The following is an 18,838-nucleotide window of genomic DNA, read 5'->3' as shown; positions in this document are numbered from 1 at the left end:
AACATTACAAAGGAACTTCAAAGAAACTTCAAACCTAGTAATCATCAGTATATTTGACTGATCTGCAAAACTGAGACTTTACTCAAGCTGCCTACAAACCTTTCCAAGACAGTAATTTTCTCACAGGCTAGAAAAGTGCTATTAAATTTAGAATCTGAATGAACATCAAGTCCAGTTTTGCATATATTACTTCATTTTCAGTGAGGTAATCTGTAATAGTATGCAGTACTTTGTACAGTTTAATAAGGAAGGGAAATTCTTCCTTTCAAGTGTGTCACACCACAGGCCAACAAGGCTCAAATTTCTCATACCAGTCTACTAGTACCAGTCTCGTACTAATCTAAACAAGGGTAGCCTAAGGACCCTATCAAAGTATGGGGTGAGAACGGTTCCCAACCATTTGCTCAGAAAAAGAAGTTTCTAAACTCCAGAATGACTAGTCTCCAGCTCTATGGAACTTAACAGGGAAAATCACGTCAAACAGCAATGCTTCCTATCTGACCATAATTGGATGTAAATTAAGCCACAAACATAAAGTAATTTAAACAAACAAACAAACCACCAAAGCTAAACAACAGCATTTATAGTCTATAAAATGATCAACATGCTCACATTGAAACCAACCTGCTCACATTGAAACCAACCAGCTTCCAAAAAGTCCTTCTAAATCTTAAAAATTCATCAAGTTTAATTGATCTGTTAGAATAATTTAGCTTTGACTACACTGGGAGGACCAACTCGTCTGCCCTGATTTTTGTGTTTTTACTATTGCCTTATCTTTAAAGGAAGGCTTCAGAAACCTGTAGAGTACCCTTACAATACATTTAAAACCGAATATTATTTTATGAATGATACTCATGAGCATTTTGATCTTGAAACTGAGGGATTACAATCTGTGGAATTCAATCAACGCTATGCTTCAAGCTCCTTCCACAAATACAACTGAAAATAAATAAATTCTGTCACTCGTTGCCCCTAAACTTAAAGAACTTAAGAAGAAAATGAAAAATATGTTGGGAACTTCAAGTTGAGAATTAATTTCTACAACTACAGAAGACAAAACAATAATGATTGAAACAATAAAAAGAAAATAGTGATGGTGATAAGGATAATAGAGATAAGACTCACTAGAGGAAGGTTACAGAGAATTGTCCAATCAGAACATCTCCAGATCTTCACTTATTTATTTTTCACTAATAGTTTACTTATTCCCAGCAATATAGTGAGCTACAGCAAAATTTCCTGCAGATGGCTTCATCATTAAATTTTCCCAGTTAAATAAATGTGGGATTGGGAATAGAAGTATGAGAACATCTAAGGACTATATGTCTCCACAATACCTAGGCACTGGATCTCAAGAGAGTGCTCATAACTGTCAAGACTACTGGAGTAGACAACCACCTTCAGTTCAGATTCCCAGCTGGGGAACTGCATTATGCTTGTAAAGGATTATTTTCACTTAATTGACACAAATACTCTGTACCTCTAGCTAACTTATTTATTTTAGTGCTTTCTCCTGATTTCTGTCCCGAAGATAGCAATTATTTATGCGGAGAACAAAATATAGCCTGTTGTGTAGTAACTACAACTTTTACAAACTTCTGTGAGATCCTTCAGGATGAAAGTAGATTAAGTGCAAGCCGTTATTGTTCTGTGTACCCCCTAAAAAATAACTTCTGTTTAGTCACAACCGGCAACAAAACCCACTGTGCTCATGAGAAGTATCAGAAATTGGATGAAAGAGATAAAAGAACACTTTGTACTAAGTTGTTTGCTGAGTAAGAATAATTTATTAGAGAGCAGCCACATATTCACATGTTGCAAAGCACAGGAGCATAATGGATAATATACAAGGACGGTGTATCAAAAGAAAAGACTTGAATTTTTAATCACAGAGACAAGCAGACTAGCACAACACAGCTACTGTTTTGAATGTATTATCATCCTGCAACCTGAACATATTAAAACAAATAAATAAACCTTAGGGTTTATTAAAGCTATCTAACTCTTGGGAGATAATACCTTCATTGTATAATTTCCAGAATACAGGAAACGGTTCTTACATATAGAGAATGTCTCCCTTGGATACACAAGCACTTCCTCTCTTCACCAAAAAATTTCAGTTAAATATCAAGCAAGTAAGAGCATCTATAAATTAATAGCAATAATCTTCTGGAGAGGTAGCTTCTTGTAAGAATCATACAAAAAAATTAAGAGATTCATGTTGTCTTTCTCCAGTGAGCAAATATAGCTTGACATAATTTAAATCACATTCTAAAATACATAATTTTATTCCCACTCTCATAGCAAGGTTTGGATCAGGGATTTTGCTGTCCATTATGGATTGAAGGAGTAAAGGAAACTGTTTTAAATGTATTCCCTGAAAAGTACATGGTGCATATTTAAAAGAAGCAAAACTCATTTAAAAGTCTTATTCAAATCTTGAGGAATGACTGCAAAGAGCAGGAATTCTCCAGATCTTCGAACTATCTCTTTTGAATAGTCTAAGTTGGGAAGGAAAAACTTTAAAACCACTGATTTTATCAAGTAGCAAAAGAAGCATTAAGTGGCACTACCTCACACATGAAATCAAACTGGGACTTCCTTGCCACTAGGTATCAGGAGTATTAAAGTTTGTATAGCTCAATTCATTGAGGGCTATGTAAAAATGCACCAAGTGATTCAGATGGTTCCTCAATACTGGGAGAGGACTCAAGGGAATCAGCACTACAAAAAGTGGTTCAAAAAGCACTTTTTTAGTTGTTTTTCATTGTCAGAACCAGAATGGGGAGGGGCAGACTTGTGAATTTAGACTGTTTTTAGAACTAATCCTTGCTTTTAGGCCAATTTTCAAGAGAGGAGGAAAGCTTCTTTGATGTAACACTCCATATACCTTCTTAGGAAAATAAGAGGAGCGCTGAGATTTTTCTCACTATAAACACTAATTCAGGATGTTCAGTGGATAATGCTTGAGCCTTAAAGCTTTAGCTACTCTGAAACAAACCAATTTGTATAAATCTCTGCCAACAGGTAACGATATTGCTCTGTTACACAGCACTACAAGAAAATATGAGTGCAGTAAAAGACTGCCAACAGTGTGCTTTTAATGTAGTGGTACTGATTCATACAGAAAGATTAGCATAAAAAAAAACTGACTGCTTTCTGAAAGCTGAGTTAATCATGACAGTTTTGTGAAGGAGCCATGATTATAGAGGGGAGTGAACTAGTCCTGGCAAAACCAGTTTTCAGTTACACCACAGCAGACCATTTTTACTGTAAGATTCAGGCACAACCTGACCTTCCAAGGGCTACCAACTAAAGTATCAATGGATTTAAGTCACAATCTACTTTAAGCCAAATTTGTACATAGTTCCTATTCTCTGAAAACAACAAAAAAGGAATGATTCAGAGGAAATCAAAAGATCTATTGCAGGTTATTGAACTAATACACAATGCAGGATGGATTTTTTTTTTTTTTCCATAGCTATACATAGTAGAACTATCCAAAAGCACTAGATTTTAAGAGCTTTTGGAAAGATTTACGGTCTTTTTTAGGAACATATGTTATTGGCTACCAGTAAAAGAGTGATACCAGACTGATGAACAGCTAGTTCGATTTGGTGTGGCAAGTCATGAGTTTCTTTGACGTGGCAGCACACTGCACTGCCTGAAGTATGTGTACACAGACTCTCTTGGGGCTTCTCCCATCACTGGACAAGGTGTTTAAGCAATAATGCCTTAATGCTTACAGGAGTTGGACTTGCAAATCCTCTGAAATACTGATGGGAAAAGCAGAAGATGGTGCTTTGCAAACATTTTATCTAAAGTCCTGACACCACAGGAACTAGGTTTGTTTTAGGGAAAGTAGTGCTAGAGAGTGCTGCTCCTTAATTTTTTCAACAGATCTGCATTTTTTGAAAAAAATGTCTTCTTTAATAGCCTGGGACTTTGACTGGAAAGGTTTCATGCTTCCAGGATTCTCCCTCCAAAGTTCCACAAGATGTAAGGCAATAAAATAGAACATGATTTATTTTTAATTACTGTTGCCCAAATGCACCAAGTTAGACAAAAGGTCTAACTGATGAAGTATCTTAAATAGCAAATTTGGAGATGCTCATGGAGTTTATAAACTATGTTATTGTCCTACTGCTAAGAAACAAAAAACCTCAAATCTAAAGAATAAAAAAAAAATTAAAAAGCATTCTCAAAGCACAACCAAGGGTACAGACTCATTATTGACTAGAAATTTTTCTAAAGCTGAAAGTCAATCTTAATCATTCCAAACTAAATTCAGTTTTGCTTCATATCAAGTTTGCAGCAGCAACTTCTATTGTAATCTGTGCGTCAAGAACACTAGAAAGAGTCAGAGATGTAATGGTCATTTGTTACTTGCAGCACAAGGAAGCAATTATAGCATCTTATATCAAGTGCTATTTTATATTCTAAATTTGAAAATCCCTTCCAACTCATTCAATCTTTGTCAGTGAATCCAAACACTCCTGTGGTACCCAGCTCTGTACTGTTCATACGAGGCTGAATTGCTGCAGAACAACTGCATTAACCTCATTATCCAATGGGCAGCAAAAAAAAAACACCAAAAAACAAACAAAGAAATAAAATACCCTAATAAGCATAAATGGGTACAAGATTTCCTTGTTTATTTTTTTTGCTTCTATATAACTAAAGCAGAGAAGAAAAAATGCTGGAATTATAAATTTGTTGCAGAAAGTCACTGACTTTTCGTCATAATGAAGACCCAACATAGAGACTATGCCAACTAATTTCTTCTCCCAAATCAGACACTGAAAACCACGATAGATTCTCCTATGATTTGTTCTATCATCTGCCATGAGATAAGAAATTCACTTTATAAATCCATTTATAAACTTTCTGTGCGAACCTCATAGTGGCCATTCAGTAGCTGAAAAGGCCTATAGGAAACCAGGGGAGGAACTTTTTCTAAGCATGTAGTGATAGGATGAGAGTTAATGGCTATAAACTGGAAGAGGGTAGATTTAGACTAGATATTAGGAAGAAATTCTTCACTGTGAAAATGGTAAGACACTGGAACAGGTTGCCTAATGAGGTTGTGAATGCCCCCTCCTTAGAGATGTTCAAGACCAGGTTGGATGGGGCTTTGAGCAGCGTGGTCTAGAGGGAGGTGTCCTTGCCAATAGCAAGAAGGTTGGAACTAGGTGATCTCTAAGGGCCCTTCCAACTCAAACCATTCTATGATTCTATGATTTATTGACTTTTTTTTCCTCACAATGCATATCCAAAAGACTTGTGTAGAACAATTTTAAGGCACGTTTTAGGTTGGTCGTGGCAAATTCCATATTCCCTGGCTCCCACATAAGTAGCACATTAATCACCTTTCCATAGTTTGCAGAAAGGATGAAAACAAAGCACATTTAACAGAGCTCATCTGACTTACCCATGATCCTGCTCAGTGCAGCATTCCTTGTAGGCGACTCGCTGAGCCCCTCAATCCCACTGTACAGGGAATGGGAAATCCTTCGCTCCCTGTCATCCAGAAGTGTCTCTATGGGCAGCTCTGGACCAGAGGGGCTCCCAGGTGACTCCAGCTGCACAGAGAGAGGAAAATTAGTGCTGAAAGTGTATTTAGCAGCATGGGGGAACAATAACAACTTGCCTAAGGCCTAGACCTGTCTGGGCACCAAATGAGCTAGAACTTCTCTCCCTGGACAAATATAATTTGCAATGACAGCTCTGCTTAATGACCAACTTTGTAGGCCACTTTACGCTGCACCTCCTATGGCGCCCTGTCAAATTTCAAATCCTTCAGCAGAAAATTGGTGGAAAAAAAAAACCACATTGCATTTTGGTGTCTCTTTGTTGCAGAATTACTTAAACAGACAGTTAGGGCTTTTTCTTCAGTATTAACGGCAGACAGCTGGGTCATCTTTCCCATATTGACAGCCTGTCAGAACAAGACTTCCGTCAGGGTGCAGAGGAGAAACCACTCGGAATTGGGCTGCTGGAGCTATTTGATGTGGTTGCAATTTGCATTCAAATGTAATCACCACAGGTACCCCCATGAAATTCCACCACAGATATTAGTAACCAATACACACTCACACCTTTTATAATTAGGAGAAAAATAATAGAATGAAAGAAAAATCAAGTTTCACATTAACTTTTAATATTAATATTTCCTATTCATGATGAGTACCCTGCCATTCTTGTCTGCAGAATACAGTGATCTTATGTTCTTCTTTCAGTCAATCCTTGGCACTGCTGCAGCACACTGCTAGAGCCACTAAAGTCACCGGGGCAAAGCCTCTGGCTGCTTTCCACCAGAGCAGCTGAACTCAGGAAAGCTAGGCTCACCAGCACCCCAGGCAGAAGGCAGACCCCCTGGGCTGTGCAAAGGCCAAGAAAGTAGGTGGTGCAGGAAGGGATGGAGATAGGCTGCTTGGCCACATGCACAGAGGTGAAAGTTGCTTGCATGGCCTCTTCCCCATCCCAGAGCCTTCCATCACAAGTCTTCTCCATGCGACTTCCCAGTTCAACCTTAGATTGCAGAACCTGATCATCCTTTTTTTTCTCCACGTGCCTCTCAGATTTTTCAGCAAAAGAGGAAAAATTATGATTTCCCCAGAGAGTCACAGAGATCTCAGTGGGAAGCAGAACCTGTGTGCAGCAAGAAAGAAAACAATCTGATATCATCTAGCTAGATTTAGACACTCCATTACCTAAGGGCACTGCCAACACAGCTCCTCAGAGCAAGGCAAGCAAACACCAGCCAGCTGAAGCTAGCTGAGGGGATAGGAGGCCACTCACTCCATTACCTGGCCCCTTACCATCCAGCCTCCTGCCTAGAGAGCTCTCAACTCACCTCATCTCTAGCACCCTTCTGCTGACTTGGCATATAAGACTGAGAGCATTAAATCAACTAAATGCCACAAACTACATGCAGTTCTATTAAAAAGTAACAAATCCAAAAACAGATATGTTTTGCATGGTACGAACTTACACATCAAATCACTACCTGTTTTCACCAACGTGCCTTTTACAGTTGATGTGCAAAGTTAAATTCTAAGAACAACATGCCTACACAAATCCCACAGCATATATTTTATGTGTGCACGGACCGGAAGATACTGAGCACACAGCAAACTCTTCAAAGCTGCTGGGAGCGTTTATTTCACAGGACTGGTCTCTAAATGAGCATAAGAGGAGTAGTTCATAGTTTCCTGAATTCTAATAACAAGAAACATGTTTGTTGTGCTGCTTTTTCTTTTCTTTTTTTTTTTCTTTCAAACAGCTGCCCATTATTAATCACCCTACCCACATTTCCCAGAAGACTAAGAAAAGTATGCCATGAAAGATTTCTAAAAATCTGCTTGCAGGGCTGAAAAGCACTCAACAACAGCCTTTGCGGCAGTGGCTTTGAAGTCAGCCCGATGGACGAACAATTTTTGACATTTGGCTGCTGGCGTGTGGCCACGTACACTGAGGGACTGGAGTTTTCCAAAATGCTGCATTCTTGAGTTGCCAAGACCACAAACGGAGGTCGCAGAGTCTGTAAAAATTATTATTTCTGTTCAAAGCCATCATCTGTTTAATATAAATGAGAGATTTAATGAAGTTCCAAATTGTAGACTTATCTTCCCTCGTTTGATAAGCACAGGGGAGATTTACTGCATCGGAGGGTCAACACAATTACAATTGGAGGCACGTCAAGCTGCAGGAGAATAATAAACTTGCAGTGCAAGTGAATTAGACTGAGTAAGGTTTAAATCGTGAAATGAGGATTTGTTTTATTAGTTTTTTTAAATTGCAGATTACAACTGACAGCTTTACTGAAAAGTGAATTAAACAATATTTGTAGTAAAGAAATCTAAGGCAAATTCAAAAAGACTAGGAACACTAAATTTTGACAGACTGGGGGAAAAAAATACAGAGATTTTACTGCTTAAGAGCAGTATATTAAATATATTAAATGATAAACTAACCTTTATTTTACTGCCTTTAAATAAGGTATGAAAATATAAAGTGCTTTGGAATTTATTCTGCCCGTGCTATATTGATGTAACAAGTGTCCAGCGTTTCATGAGCCGTATCACATGTTTTTCATGTGACAATCCATCAAATTTCAGACTCATTTGTAGGAAGGTCTTAAGAGAGATTTTCAGAAAGATACTCCAAAGAAAAGATCTCAGAATCAGAGAAATATGTAGAAATATAAATTTAATAGAGTAAATACAGGATAAATACAAGCAGTAGAAGAGCACTGTGTTCAAATGGCTGTGTTATGCAAAGTAAATCATGTATTTTACTATTTTCAGGAGGAAAACTTTTCCCATTTCTAATTAGCATCATAAAAAGAAGTGTTCAAGCAAAAGTATAGACAGCCAACTACAGAAATATTTTACAAAAGATCCAGTGCCTTTCATAAAATAACAAAAATCAGACAGGAATTACACAAGAGACGTGCACCAAAAAAATCTTTTGCGTGCACTGCCAATAGAAAGTCTATGTAGGAAAAAACACATTTAATTTGGAAACTGTGCTGTGGGGGCAAGACAAAAAGATCAACAATCCAAAGTAAGATTACTGCTGAAATAAAGAACTGCTCCTCCTAATGCATTTCTAATAAAGACCTTGAATTAAACATTCCAGCTTTTTTTCTTAGCTGATACTAGTGTTAGTCAGTATAATTTAATTGAACTGATAATGATTTGATAATACAAACAAAGATGTATAAATGCCTGACCTTCATTAAAGGCTCGGCTAGGAAACAAGCCAGGCAGCAAACTCACCTCTAATATGTTTTATCAGTAGCCACCCTAGCAGCAGCACTGCTTGATACAAGACTGCAGAGTCAAAGACTAGTTGAGGTTGGACAGATCCTCTGGAAACCATCTAGACCAGCCTTTTGCTCCAAGCTACGCTCAGTAAGAGCAGGTTGCCCTGGGACTTTTTCAGCTGGGTTCTGAATATCTCCAAGACTCCACAACCTCCCTGAGCAACATGTGCCAGTGCTTGATTGCTATTGCAATAGAAGACGTGTTTAAAGAGTTTTCAGTTTGTACTCTTAGTCTTTTATCCTGGCACTGGGTACCACAGAGAAGAACTTAGATGAGACTTCTTTACTCCCCCCATCATGGATTCACAGACACAGACAAACCCTAGCCTCCTCAACTCGAGGCTGCAGTTTTTTCCTCTGTGTTCTAGCATTTATCTGTAATAAATGATCATATTAGTCAAAATACAGGAAAACCTTACATGCTGCAGATTGCCTGTATTTTCTGTCCATTCTCTTAAAATAAAACTAGAAATAACATTCTTTTTCTTCTTTTTTTTTTTTTTTTTAAATAGAAAAGGTCATCACCCTGGCCTTTTGTCATTCAGATAAGAACCAGCTGTTAGCTAAAGCACTATCTGTACTAACTAGCCCAGATGTTGCTTATCTAGATGATAAAAGGACTACTAATGCAGTCCCTTTTAGTTAAACACCACCATCCATCCTATCTGAAGTTATGCACATAAATATTAAAAAAAAAGTTTACATGCAAGAACATTGCCAAAATATTCAACGCATAAACAAATTTTTCTTAAAAAAAAATAATAAAAAAAGAAACAATAATTCCACTCTCTTTTTCATTTGGAGATTAAGTTATCCAATGCAGGCATAGAAGCATTATGGGTTTTAAGAAGCCAGTATACAAATTTGCTAAAATTTTTGTTGCATCCAGGATTCTGAAGCTTTTTCTGTCACACACATATCATTCTTCAGGCTTTCTTTATCCTTTCTTATCTGCGTACAGTGGCTAATACGATATCCAAAATGCTTCAATTTTTTTTTTTCAACAGATAATTTTACATTACTACTAACCAATATTAACTATGGTTGAGTTCCCACATTATGGAGAAACTTTACAAGATGGGAAAATGTAGGTAATAGCCACTAAGAGGTCAGTTTTGACTTATATGCACAAACAGGACTTATTAAATGTAAATTTAATTAGTAAAATGTTTCTAAGAAGTGTTGTGTTCTTGTTCTGATAAAGCTAAAAGAGCAGCTTCGCAAAATGTAGTTAGATGGTAAGTTACTGAGGAGGAACCTGGGTCAACATGGAGCTTATAACCTGACAGGGATAGCAAATATTTAAGGGAGACAAAAAATTATTCATAGTAAATGGGCACAGGTTCAGCAGAATGGAAGACACAATGACACGATGAAATAAGTAAACATATTTATATTTCACTATTTTTTTAATAATTATTCTCTGGAATTCACACACCAAAAAGACTGCTAGAAGACTCTAACCTGACTATTAACAAACACTGTATTAGAAACTCAAGTACAATGTGCAACAATTTTTAAAAACCCACCAAAACAGCCCAAGAAATTAAGAGAAAGGTTAATGATTTTAAGCAGCACCCTTCATAGAATACTCAGACTGAAGATAAAATGTTCTCCAGAGACATCAGGCACGTACCCAGGGAATCAGTGGCACTACTCAACAGCAAATGAGCAAAACAGGTTCTGAGAGATAAACCCGTAGTGGGGAAGCTCAGTGATTTCTGTGTCTGAAATTATTGTCAAATGTACTGGGGAGATTTCTATATCTGACCCCAACCTTTGTAGCAAATAAGGCAAAGAACCAGGGTCAACCAGAAGAAAGCACCCAGGAAACGTTAGACAAATGGGTAGGTGAGAAGTTAACATGTCACCCAGGTTGGATGGCATTCTCCCAGGAGCCTTGAAGGAACACATATGTGAAATTGCATAACTGCTAGGCAAAATGTACAACATTCTATTAAGAATGGCCGTGGTGCCAGAGGACAGGTGGTTGCCCATACACCTGGAAGTGATCTTGGGAACTACAGACCCAAGAGCCTGGCTTTCAAGATTAAATGGTGGGATCTACAATAATGAGTAAAATCATTGAGAATGGCTGACACAAGTCTGTGAGGAGGCAATGCTAGTCTGTCAGAGGAAATCCTGCCTCACTGACATGCTGAAGTTGCACAAAGATGCCAGTAAGCTCTCCAAGTTCTCTCGGGCAATAAAACAGACATAATACATTTGCATTTTCCAAAAGCTTTTCCCATAGCTTCATATCAAAGGCTCTAAAAAAAGCAATTTTTCATGGAACTGGACAAGGTTTTCATTTGCTGAATCAAAATCTGGCTAAAGGATTGGAAACACAAATCAGTCTTCAGGATGGAGAAAAGTCAGCTGTAGATTCCCCCAGGGTTCCAGGCTGGGAACAGCTTAAACTGATGAGCAGCTTTATCAGTGTACTGGATAAGGGGCTAAACAGTGAAATTGGTGTTTGAAGAAGATATTAAAGATTTTTTGATAGTTAAATGAAGTCCAGAACGACTTCACAAAACTAATCCAGTGAGGAAAAACAAATAAACAAAAAAAGCATATGAATTTCATAGTAACTAAGTAATGCATTAAAGGAAAAAATGATGCTGAATTTTTATACTGGAAAGAATAGATGTTTGTTTGTTTCTTTTGTTTTTCTTTTTGTTATGAAACCACTCACTTGAACAATCGCTCGCACTAATCTGCCAATTTACTTAAGCAGTTGATTAGGTGGTAAGGTCCTTATGTGGTCTGAATTGATGACTTTCTCCACTTCAAGGTATACTCTTTTTTCAACTCAGCAACTGGACCAAAGATAAACAGACAAGCAGAAAAAAATTTGGAGATCTGCAAATCGTTTGCAAATCTTTTTTTCAGGTAGGTTTGGCATGACATTATTTCTGTCAAAAAGGTGAGACAGACGAGAAAAACCCTTGAAATCTCCCATTTTGAGGAAAATGGTGATGCGCTCTCTCTTAATGGTACACAAGTGCTGACTGTGTGTGACATGAACAGACTGCCTCTAAGCAATCTGCGCCTCTAAGCTGTCCAGGTTGAAGGACTGAAAAGAGCAGGATTCTGAAAGTAACAATTACCTTTATTTTCTTGAATCAGCACATACTGCCAGCAGCTGCACTCATCTGGCTGACAGTCATGCCTAAGCGCTGCGTACGCATTATGGTGATACAGCCAGCAGCTGTTTGCCCATACAGGCTAATTGTCATAATATCACTAATTAACTGAACACACTGCAAGGAGCTCAAGTGTTTCTCCTTAAATCTTAGACTCCTCAGTAATTAAAAAAAATTAAATAAATCAACAATGAGTTAAGGACCCAAAAAGCTGATGGCTACATCCTGAAACTGACCTGTTACATATTGGCTATAAGTGATTATCAAGTCAACACTATTGTTATTTTTCCTTTTTTTTTTTTTGCCACTGTCCACACAACTTTGGAAATATAACTTATAGTATCTCTGCTTATATAGGAAAGTTTAAGTGTCAACCAACAACACTAATCACAGAGGGCTAGGCTGGAAGTTGTAAACATAGATTTGAATAGATTTGAAAGGGAGTAGATGGAACCTTAGACATATCCAAATCCCATGCTAAATGTTAGAAAAATGTTTTTGTTATACTAATCTAACAACATCCATCACACACTCAGTGTGTGATTTGTTCTGGAGTGGCTGAGATATTAAATAAAGCTTTGCAACTTTTATAATAGTGCAGTTTCTCTGTAAACTGTATTACTGTGCTCTATGTAGATGCAATGCATACAAGAAAAATTCTAATCCACAGCCTTAGCTTGGAGTTCATTCATAACTACCACTCACTCCAAGCTTTTATCAATATTTACAACAAGATAGTTAACTTGAAAACCTGATAGGTTAGACTGTGTCTCCTGGTGAGTCAATGAAAACCCTTTTGACAGGCAACCCTTCAGTTCAGTAAAACCACAACAGTACAAAAAGGCTTTCTACCTTCTGGGAAGTTTGTGGTCTCTTTTGAGTTTACAGTTATGTCACAGATGATGATGTAAATGATCCCCTCACTACTTCTCTGAAGACAAGATAATATGGTTAGTGTGTTTATGTATGCTTTCATTGTTACAATAATTGCTTTGGAAGTCAAAGCATGAGAAATTGTGAAGAGAATAATGCTGGCACAAAAAAAGGAGCATCAGAGGCAGCTGCACTACATTCTGAAATAGTTTCTCAAGCTAACTATGGAAGCCTAAAGACTTTCTGATCAAAAAATAAGTAGCTCACCTGCCGCAGAGGGGAGGTGGTTGTCCCTGCCTTTCTCAGCCAGCACCCAGGGACTGAGCCATCCTCCTTTCTAGACAAGAATCAAAAAGGAATCAAGGACACATGAAATATTTTGGTCAGAGCAGAAACACAAAGGGGCAGTGCTCTGTAGAACTGCAATGTCAAATCAGTTCTCCCCTCTTCACAATGTTTAGGGCTGATTATGGAAAACAAACATTAAAAGAACTGAGTATTCATACAACTTTCTTAAAATCCAATTCCAACTCTCTCTTACTCAAGAGAAAAGATGAGTTGCCCACCTTTCTCAAAAGAACTTGAGTTCATTTTGCAAATGCAAAACAAATACTGGACTTGAACTCTCACTGGGGAAAAAGACAAGCAGGGCATTCTCTTGTTTTTCTTTTCTTTTTCTTTTTGTTTTTTGTTTTGTTTTGTTTTTTAAATCAGACAGCAAATGTTTTTATCATCCAGACACTGAACATAATTCTTTCTTGCATTGGCATCATCACCCCTTGTACAGATTCCACAAGCTAAATTCCTCAGCAGAGATGCTTGGGGTTGCTCCATAGCAGGGCAAAGAATTCCAGGAGGCAGAGGCCTGACCTTGGGCTGCGGTGCAGCGCTGACCATGTCACCGGAATGGAATGGAATAAACAATTCTGTTGACAAAGCACTAAAGGGAATATAATCGGGCTCTGTTCCACTTAACTGTGGTTCTGCAAGACTAACGAGAGTGTAAGCTATTTATTTTTGCCAGTCACATGGGCACGTACAATCCTAAATCAACACAGGAAAGGAATCAATTGAACAGGATCTTTATTTTTGTTATTTTGGGGTGACATTTTTGGAGAACAAAAAGAGAGGCATACCCATATGAAACAGCAGGTAAAATAAAGAGTTGTGTAAATGTAAAGATTTTCTTTTGTCTTTGAGAAAAGAAAGTAAAAACCCTTTTCTGAAGAACAAGTTAGTGAAATGTGTGACAGGATCTGCCTGTGTGATCCTCTTCATCCTAATCTGCAAGTTCTTGAATTTGCTTCTGGACAGATGCCATTTTTTGGGGGATTTTTTTTCCTGATATTAAAAATCTTCACAAAGACTGTACACTAATCTGGTAGCAGTTACAGGAATATTCTATTAGAACACATTATGTACCAGGGCGTCTAAGAAATCAAAACTGCTGAGCTAAGTACAGTTTAGACAGACATGGCCAATATGTGATGCTCCTTGGGAAAACAACCATCACTGCAAGCCTCAGCCACACTGTGCTGCTCTCCATAGGGGTCTCAGTCTACACATGCATTATTTGGGGGCTAAACTACCTGAGCATTATGCTCATATATGAACTTTATGTAAAATACGTAAATAATATTAACATAGTTTATCAATCTTATATAAGAATATCTAAAGTTTAAATCCTTACAATTCCTAAAAAAGGAATTAGGCTTTAATTCCCAGGTGGAGAGAAAAATTTCTCTTTGCTTTGCATTTTACTGAAGTCTGGGCCTTCAAGGCTTTCAGAAAACATTCTTCAATAGTGCCAGCTCAGCAGCTTTTATGTTCATGCAGCTTGTGACTTCAGCATATTAAAATACACAAACAGTATTTACATCGTATTTCCCTTGGCTGAATGGGATGACAGCAAATATTCCTGAGAATAAATGGTTACCAAGAAATTACTTAATAAAGATTATCACTGTACCAATGATTGCACATCAACGCTTTTCCAAATCATGATGGCTCATCTCGCTATCTTATAAAGGTGTTAGGAAATGCACAAAACCCACTAAGGTAGACTCAGACAGATACAGTTTCACACCCTTCTGCTGATATGAATCCATCTCAGTGTATGTAAATCTGATTCTAAAATCATTTCCTTCATTCAGAGCATAAATACTGTAAGCCATGCCACTTTTGCCAAATGATTTCTGCAAAAAAAAATTGTGTAAATATCAAACAGATGTAAGGCAGAAGATTATTCTTAATGTGAATGATCAGCAATACCACCAGATTTAAAGAGCTGCTCCATTATGTTTATAAACACTGTCTAGATACATTTGTTCTAGAAGACATTAATTAAAATTAGAAAGAACACTTTCTGTGCCCTTTCTAGAAGAAAAAATTTAAACACGGAAATAGACTAAAATATTTCTTCCCATGTAGAAACATACAAAATACACCTGAAATTGGCTTGAAATAAGAAAGTCTCCAAGTGAGAGAATCTATACCCTCTGGAGTTCAGAACTCTTGCTAACACAGGACATTACCAAATATTAAAAGGACAGAATTCTATCGACACCAGGTGAGAAACCAGTGAGCATCCAAACTGGCTTTCTAGCAGTGTGTATATATGTATTAAAGCTGCATATAAGCACTCAGTCAGGAAAAGCTTAATACTTTTAGAGGAACCGGTGTTTTTTTTTAAAAAGAAAGCTGTTTTTCAAATAAGAGGCTATGAATGGGAATTTTTTTAAAGATCGATTTTACACATTAAAAAGTAAACCCTGCCCTTTCCCCCTAGGCAGGATCTGCAATACTAAACCAATTTGTTCTTTTCCTTGTCCTCAAGGGAAAGAAAAATTCCTGAGAAGACCTTACTGGTGTTAGCAAGAGTGAATGAATGACTTTAGATGCCTTAGGAACAGATGTCTCCCTGATCTGCAATTCAGCCTCATCTTATTTAACTCAGTACATTTTTCTAATGCATTAAAATCATTTTGAAGTCTAGCTCAGTCCTACACAGCATCTGCAGCCTTTCTCAGTATCATATGTCCACATATTTCTACTAGATAACATTGTTTACATTAATCTAGAAGATAAAACTTATACAAATCACAAAAGCATTTGAAAACATCAACACATTAACACAGCACTGGAGAAGACCAAAGCTGCAAAGAAGATCAGAAAAAGAATCACCACTGAGCCCTGACTTCAGTGTCTAGTACTTCCCTGCAATGGAGGAGAAGATACAACATACTGAAAATCAGAATTATTTGCATCTAGTTTTGAAGAATCTTTAAAGGGAACTTCTAATTGCTTAGATAAAATGTAGTAATGAAATATATAAGCTTTATTTTTCATTTAAAAAAATTCAAAGTGACAAAGAAGCAAGTCAGTTGACACTAAGCCTATAAATGAAAGATTCAATAGACCTGCATTAAAACCTTCAAAGAACAAAGATCACATAAGCAGGGGGATCCAATTACAAAATCAATATAGTTTTATTCAGTGTTTCCTGTTATCCATTGATGAAAATACTCAAAAGAAAAACTTTATTGATCTGGTAATAAGGTTAACATGTCTAACACTGAAATTCAGATCATTTTGTAATTCTCTCTTTCTTTAGCTCCTCAAATACTATTTTCCTAGTCTCAGAAGAAACAAGACATCTCCTATAAAGAGAAATAACTTAGAAGTTAAAAATCCCAACCCCAATATCAGAAGTGTATTACCTCATTGCATTTACTTATTCGCCTTGCCACAATAAGCTGAATCATTCCTCGTTTGTTTCCTTCAGTGGACATGGATCTTCTTAAAGTTTCCATAGCATCTTGATTTGTTTTGCCTAGTAATGATTCTCCATTTACTGCTATTAGTTGATCGTTCACTCGGAGCCTGCCATCCTAGAAAGGGAAAAGTTATCTCCAGTCACACAAAATATGCTATGCAGAAGTGTAGTCTGATGGAGAGAGGGGAAAAAATGAAAAAGAATCAAACAACTATACTAAGCCCTAACAGTTTATAGCCAAGTGGACACTCATGTTACAGCTTCTATCGCAGTCGTCGTAGGAAATGTCTATTCCAACCACTCACAGATTTGCACTTCAAGCCATAACCATAATCTGTTTGAGTAAATATAATTCTAACTGAACTGTACCAGAGATGCTTGCGTCCTCCCTAGAATCTTTAAAGGCTGTTAAAATCATCCAGTACTAAACAAGACTTTTTGTAGAAATTGAAATGTTACCTCCAACGGCACAATTCAAAAATGTTAGTTAAAGAACAATCTCATTTTTGTACATGTGGTTATTTTCAAAATATCATAATAATGGAAAACAGAGGAAGAACAAGCACAATAGATGTTCCTTCTTACCTTGGATGCTGCTCCACCGTTAATGATGGACTTGACAAAGATTCCTAAATCGGCGTGATTTTCTTTTGACCGATTCCCTTTGACGCTCACACCAAGTCCAGCTGATCCAGAGTCGTTAAGTGGAACTTCAAATGTCAGGAATTCCCTGGTGCCATCAGGTGTGAGAACAAGCTCTTCTTCTTCTGCTTTCTGTCAGGAAGATTAACATGGGATTACAAAGAGCATTTCTCCTCAGGAATTCTCTTCCTTCCACAGCTATTAGCATTTAAAAAAATGCTTTCAACTGCAATGACACAATATTTTCCACAGTAATTATTCGAAGAAACATGAACAAATAGTGTACTTTCAGTCACCTCCAGCTGATGCCTAGAATCAGAAATATCTTATATTTGTGTCTAAGTGCTTCTCTGCCTAGTAAAATAATTGAATAGTATGTCATTACTGAATGTGTCATTAATGCCAACACACATAAACTATCTAATTAGCCAAAAAAAGCCATATCTGAAATATTTTGTGATTTGACTACTTACAGAATTTTTAAAATATCATCATAATCCATGATATCTTTGTGATTCATGGGCAGAAACTACTTGCAAGAAAATTAAATTCAAAAATTATTCAGTTCCCTCATTTTGTTTAAAACTAACTGTATTAGGAAAAACAGAAAATCACACAGCTGAGATCTGAACAGCACATCTCTGCTATTGCCAGGGTTAGTGTCAAATCCAGTTCAGCATGCCAATTTTCCCATCTTTTCTGGCTCTTCCCTTTTCCTCTGTCATCCTACCCACATCTTCGGTTCTTTACTGCTCTCCATACTGTTTTAGCTTCACTAGGACAATCCCAGATTTTGAACACCTGGAATTATAATCACAGCCCAGCCAGTGCCCCTGGCAAGGAGCTGTCAGGACACCCCAGTGCCCCCAAAAGCCATGAAGGGAAGGTGAGTACCCTCTCACTTCACCTCCTGTTGAACTGGTGGCCCAGCAAATGCCTTGGAGATAGGTCGGAGCAGGGTCCCTGGGAAGCCCCAGAAGAGCAGTGGCACTTGTGGGGGTAGCAGGTGTGGACACGATACTCAGAACAGATGATGGGGAGTCCAAGTGTGCTGTTCATTTCTCACCCTCATGAAGAAGCAACAGTAAGAGAATGTCCACCAGAATGTCTAGTAGTCAGTAGTTTGTCTCTAGAAGAATTAGTCTGTCCAATATTTTGATAATCTTGTCAAATAAGATTTATTAAAATCTCTTTTTTACTCTGATTTTACACCCATTTTTCTCATGTCGCTTTCTTTGCATTTCTTTGCAAAACTCGCTCCTGTTTCTCTCTACTCTCAGACAGCTAAAGCAGGACAGGATGCACCACAAGTTAACTTTTGCTTGCTGAGCCATCCCTGTCTCTAAGATCTGAGGAAATGCAAAGCTGACAGACTTTTCTGAAATCCAAACACAGACTACTGCAGAGATGGATGTGAAAGCCATGTGGAATACAGCAGACTGCAATTATCAGTTTGGGCAAAGCATGCTAGTTTTGTCACCATTGACCTAGAAATGCAATGCGAAAATGTCACATGGGAAGGAAGTCAGATTGTTGAGAACACTGGAACAGCCAGGGGAAGGAAAACAG

General features: G+C 37.6%; 1 protein-coding gene across 1 annotated transcript in view; it reads right to left on the bottom strand.

The window, feature by feature from the left end:
- The window catches only part of LOC100551156 (partitioning defective 3 homolog), an 85,380-nt gene that overhangs the window by 8,348 nt on the left and 58,194 nt on the right, over positions 1 to 18,838 (bottom strand). Inside the window, exons 7-9 of the mRNA XM_031554025.1 lie at positions 17,213 to 17,401; positions 16,572 to 16,742; positions 5,435 to 5,585 (exon numbers count right to left, since the gene is read on the bottom strand). Of these exons, the coding sequence (XP_031409885.1) occupies positions 5,435 to 5,585; positions 16,572 to 16,742; positions 17,213 to 17,401 (511 nt within the window). The remainder of the gene's footprint in view (positions 1 to 5,434; positions 5,586 to 16,571; positions 16,743 to 17,212; positions 17,402 to 18,838) is intronic.

This window comes from Meleagris gallopavo, chromosome 6 (assembly GCF_000146605.3).
Source record: "Meleagris gallopavo isolate NT-WF06-2002-E0010 breed Aviagen turkey brand Nicholas breeding stock chromosome 6, Turkey_5.1, whole genome shotgun sequence".
Lineage (NCBI taxonomy): Eukaryota > Metazoa > Chordata > Aves > Galliformes > Phasianidae > Meleagris > Meleagris gallopavo.
This window is presented reverse-complemented; position numbering and strand designations above follow the sequence as displayed.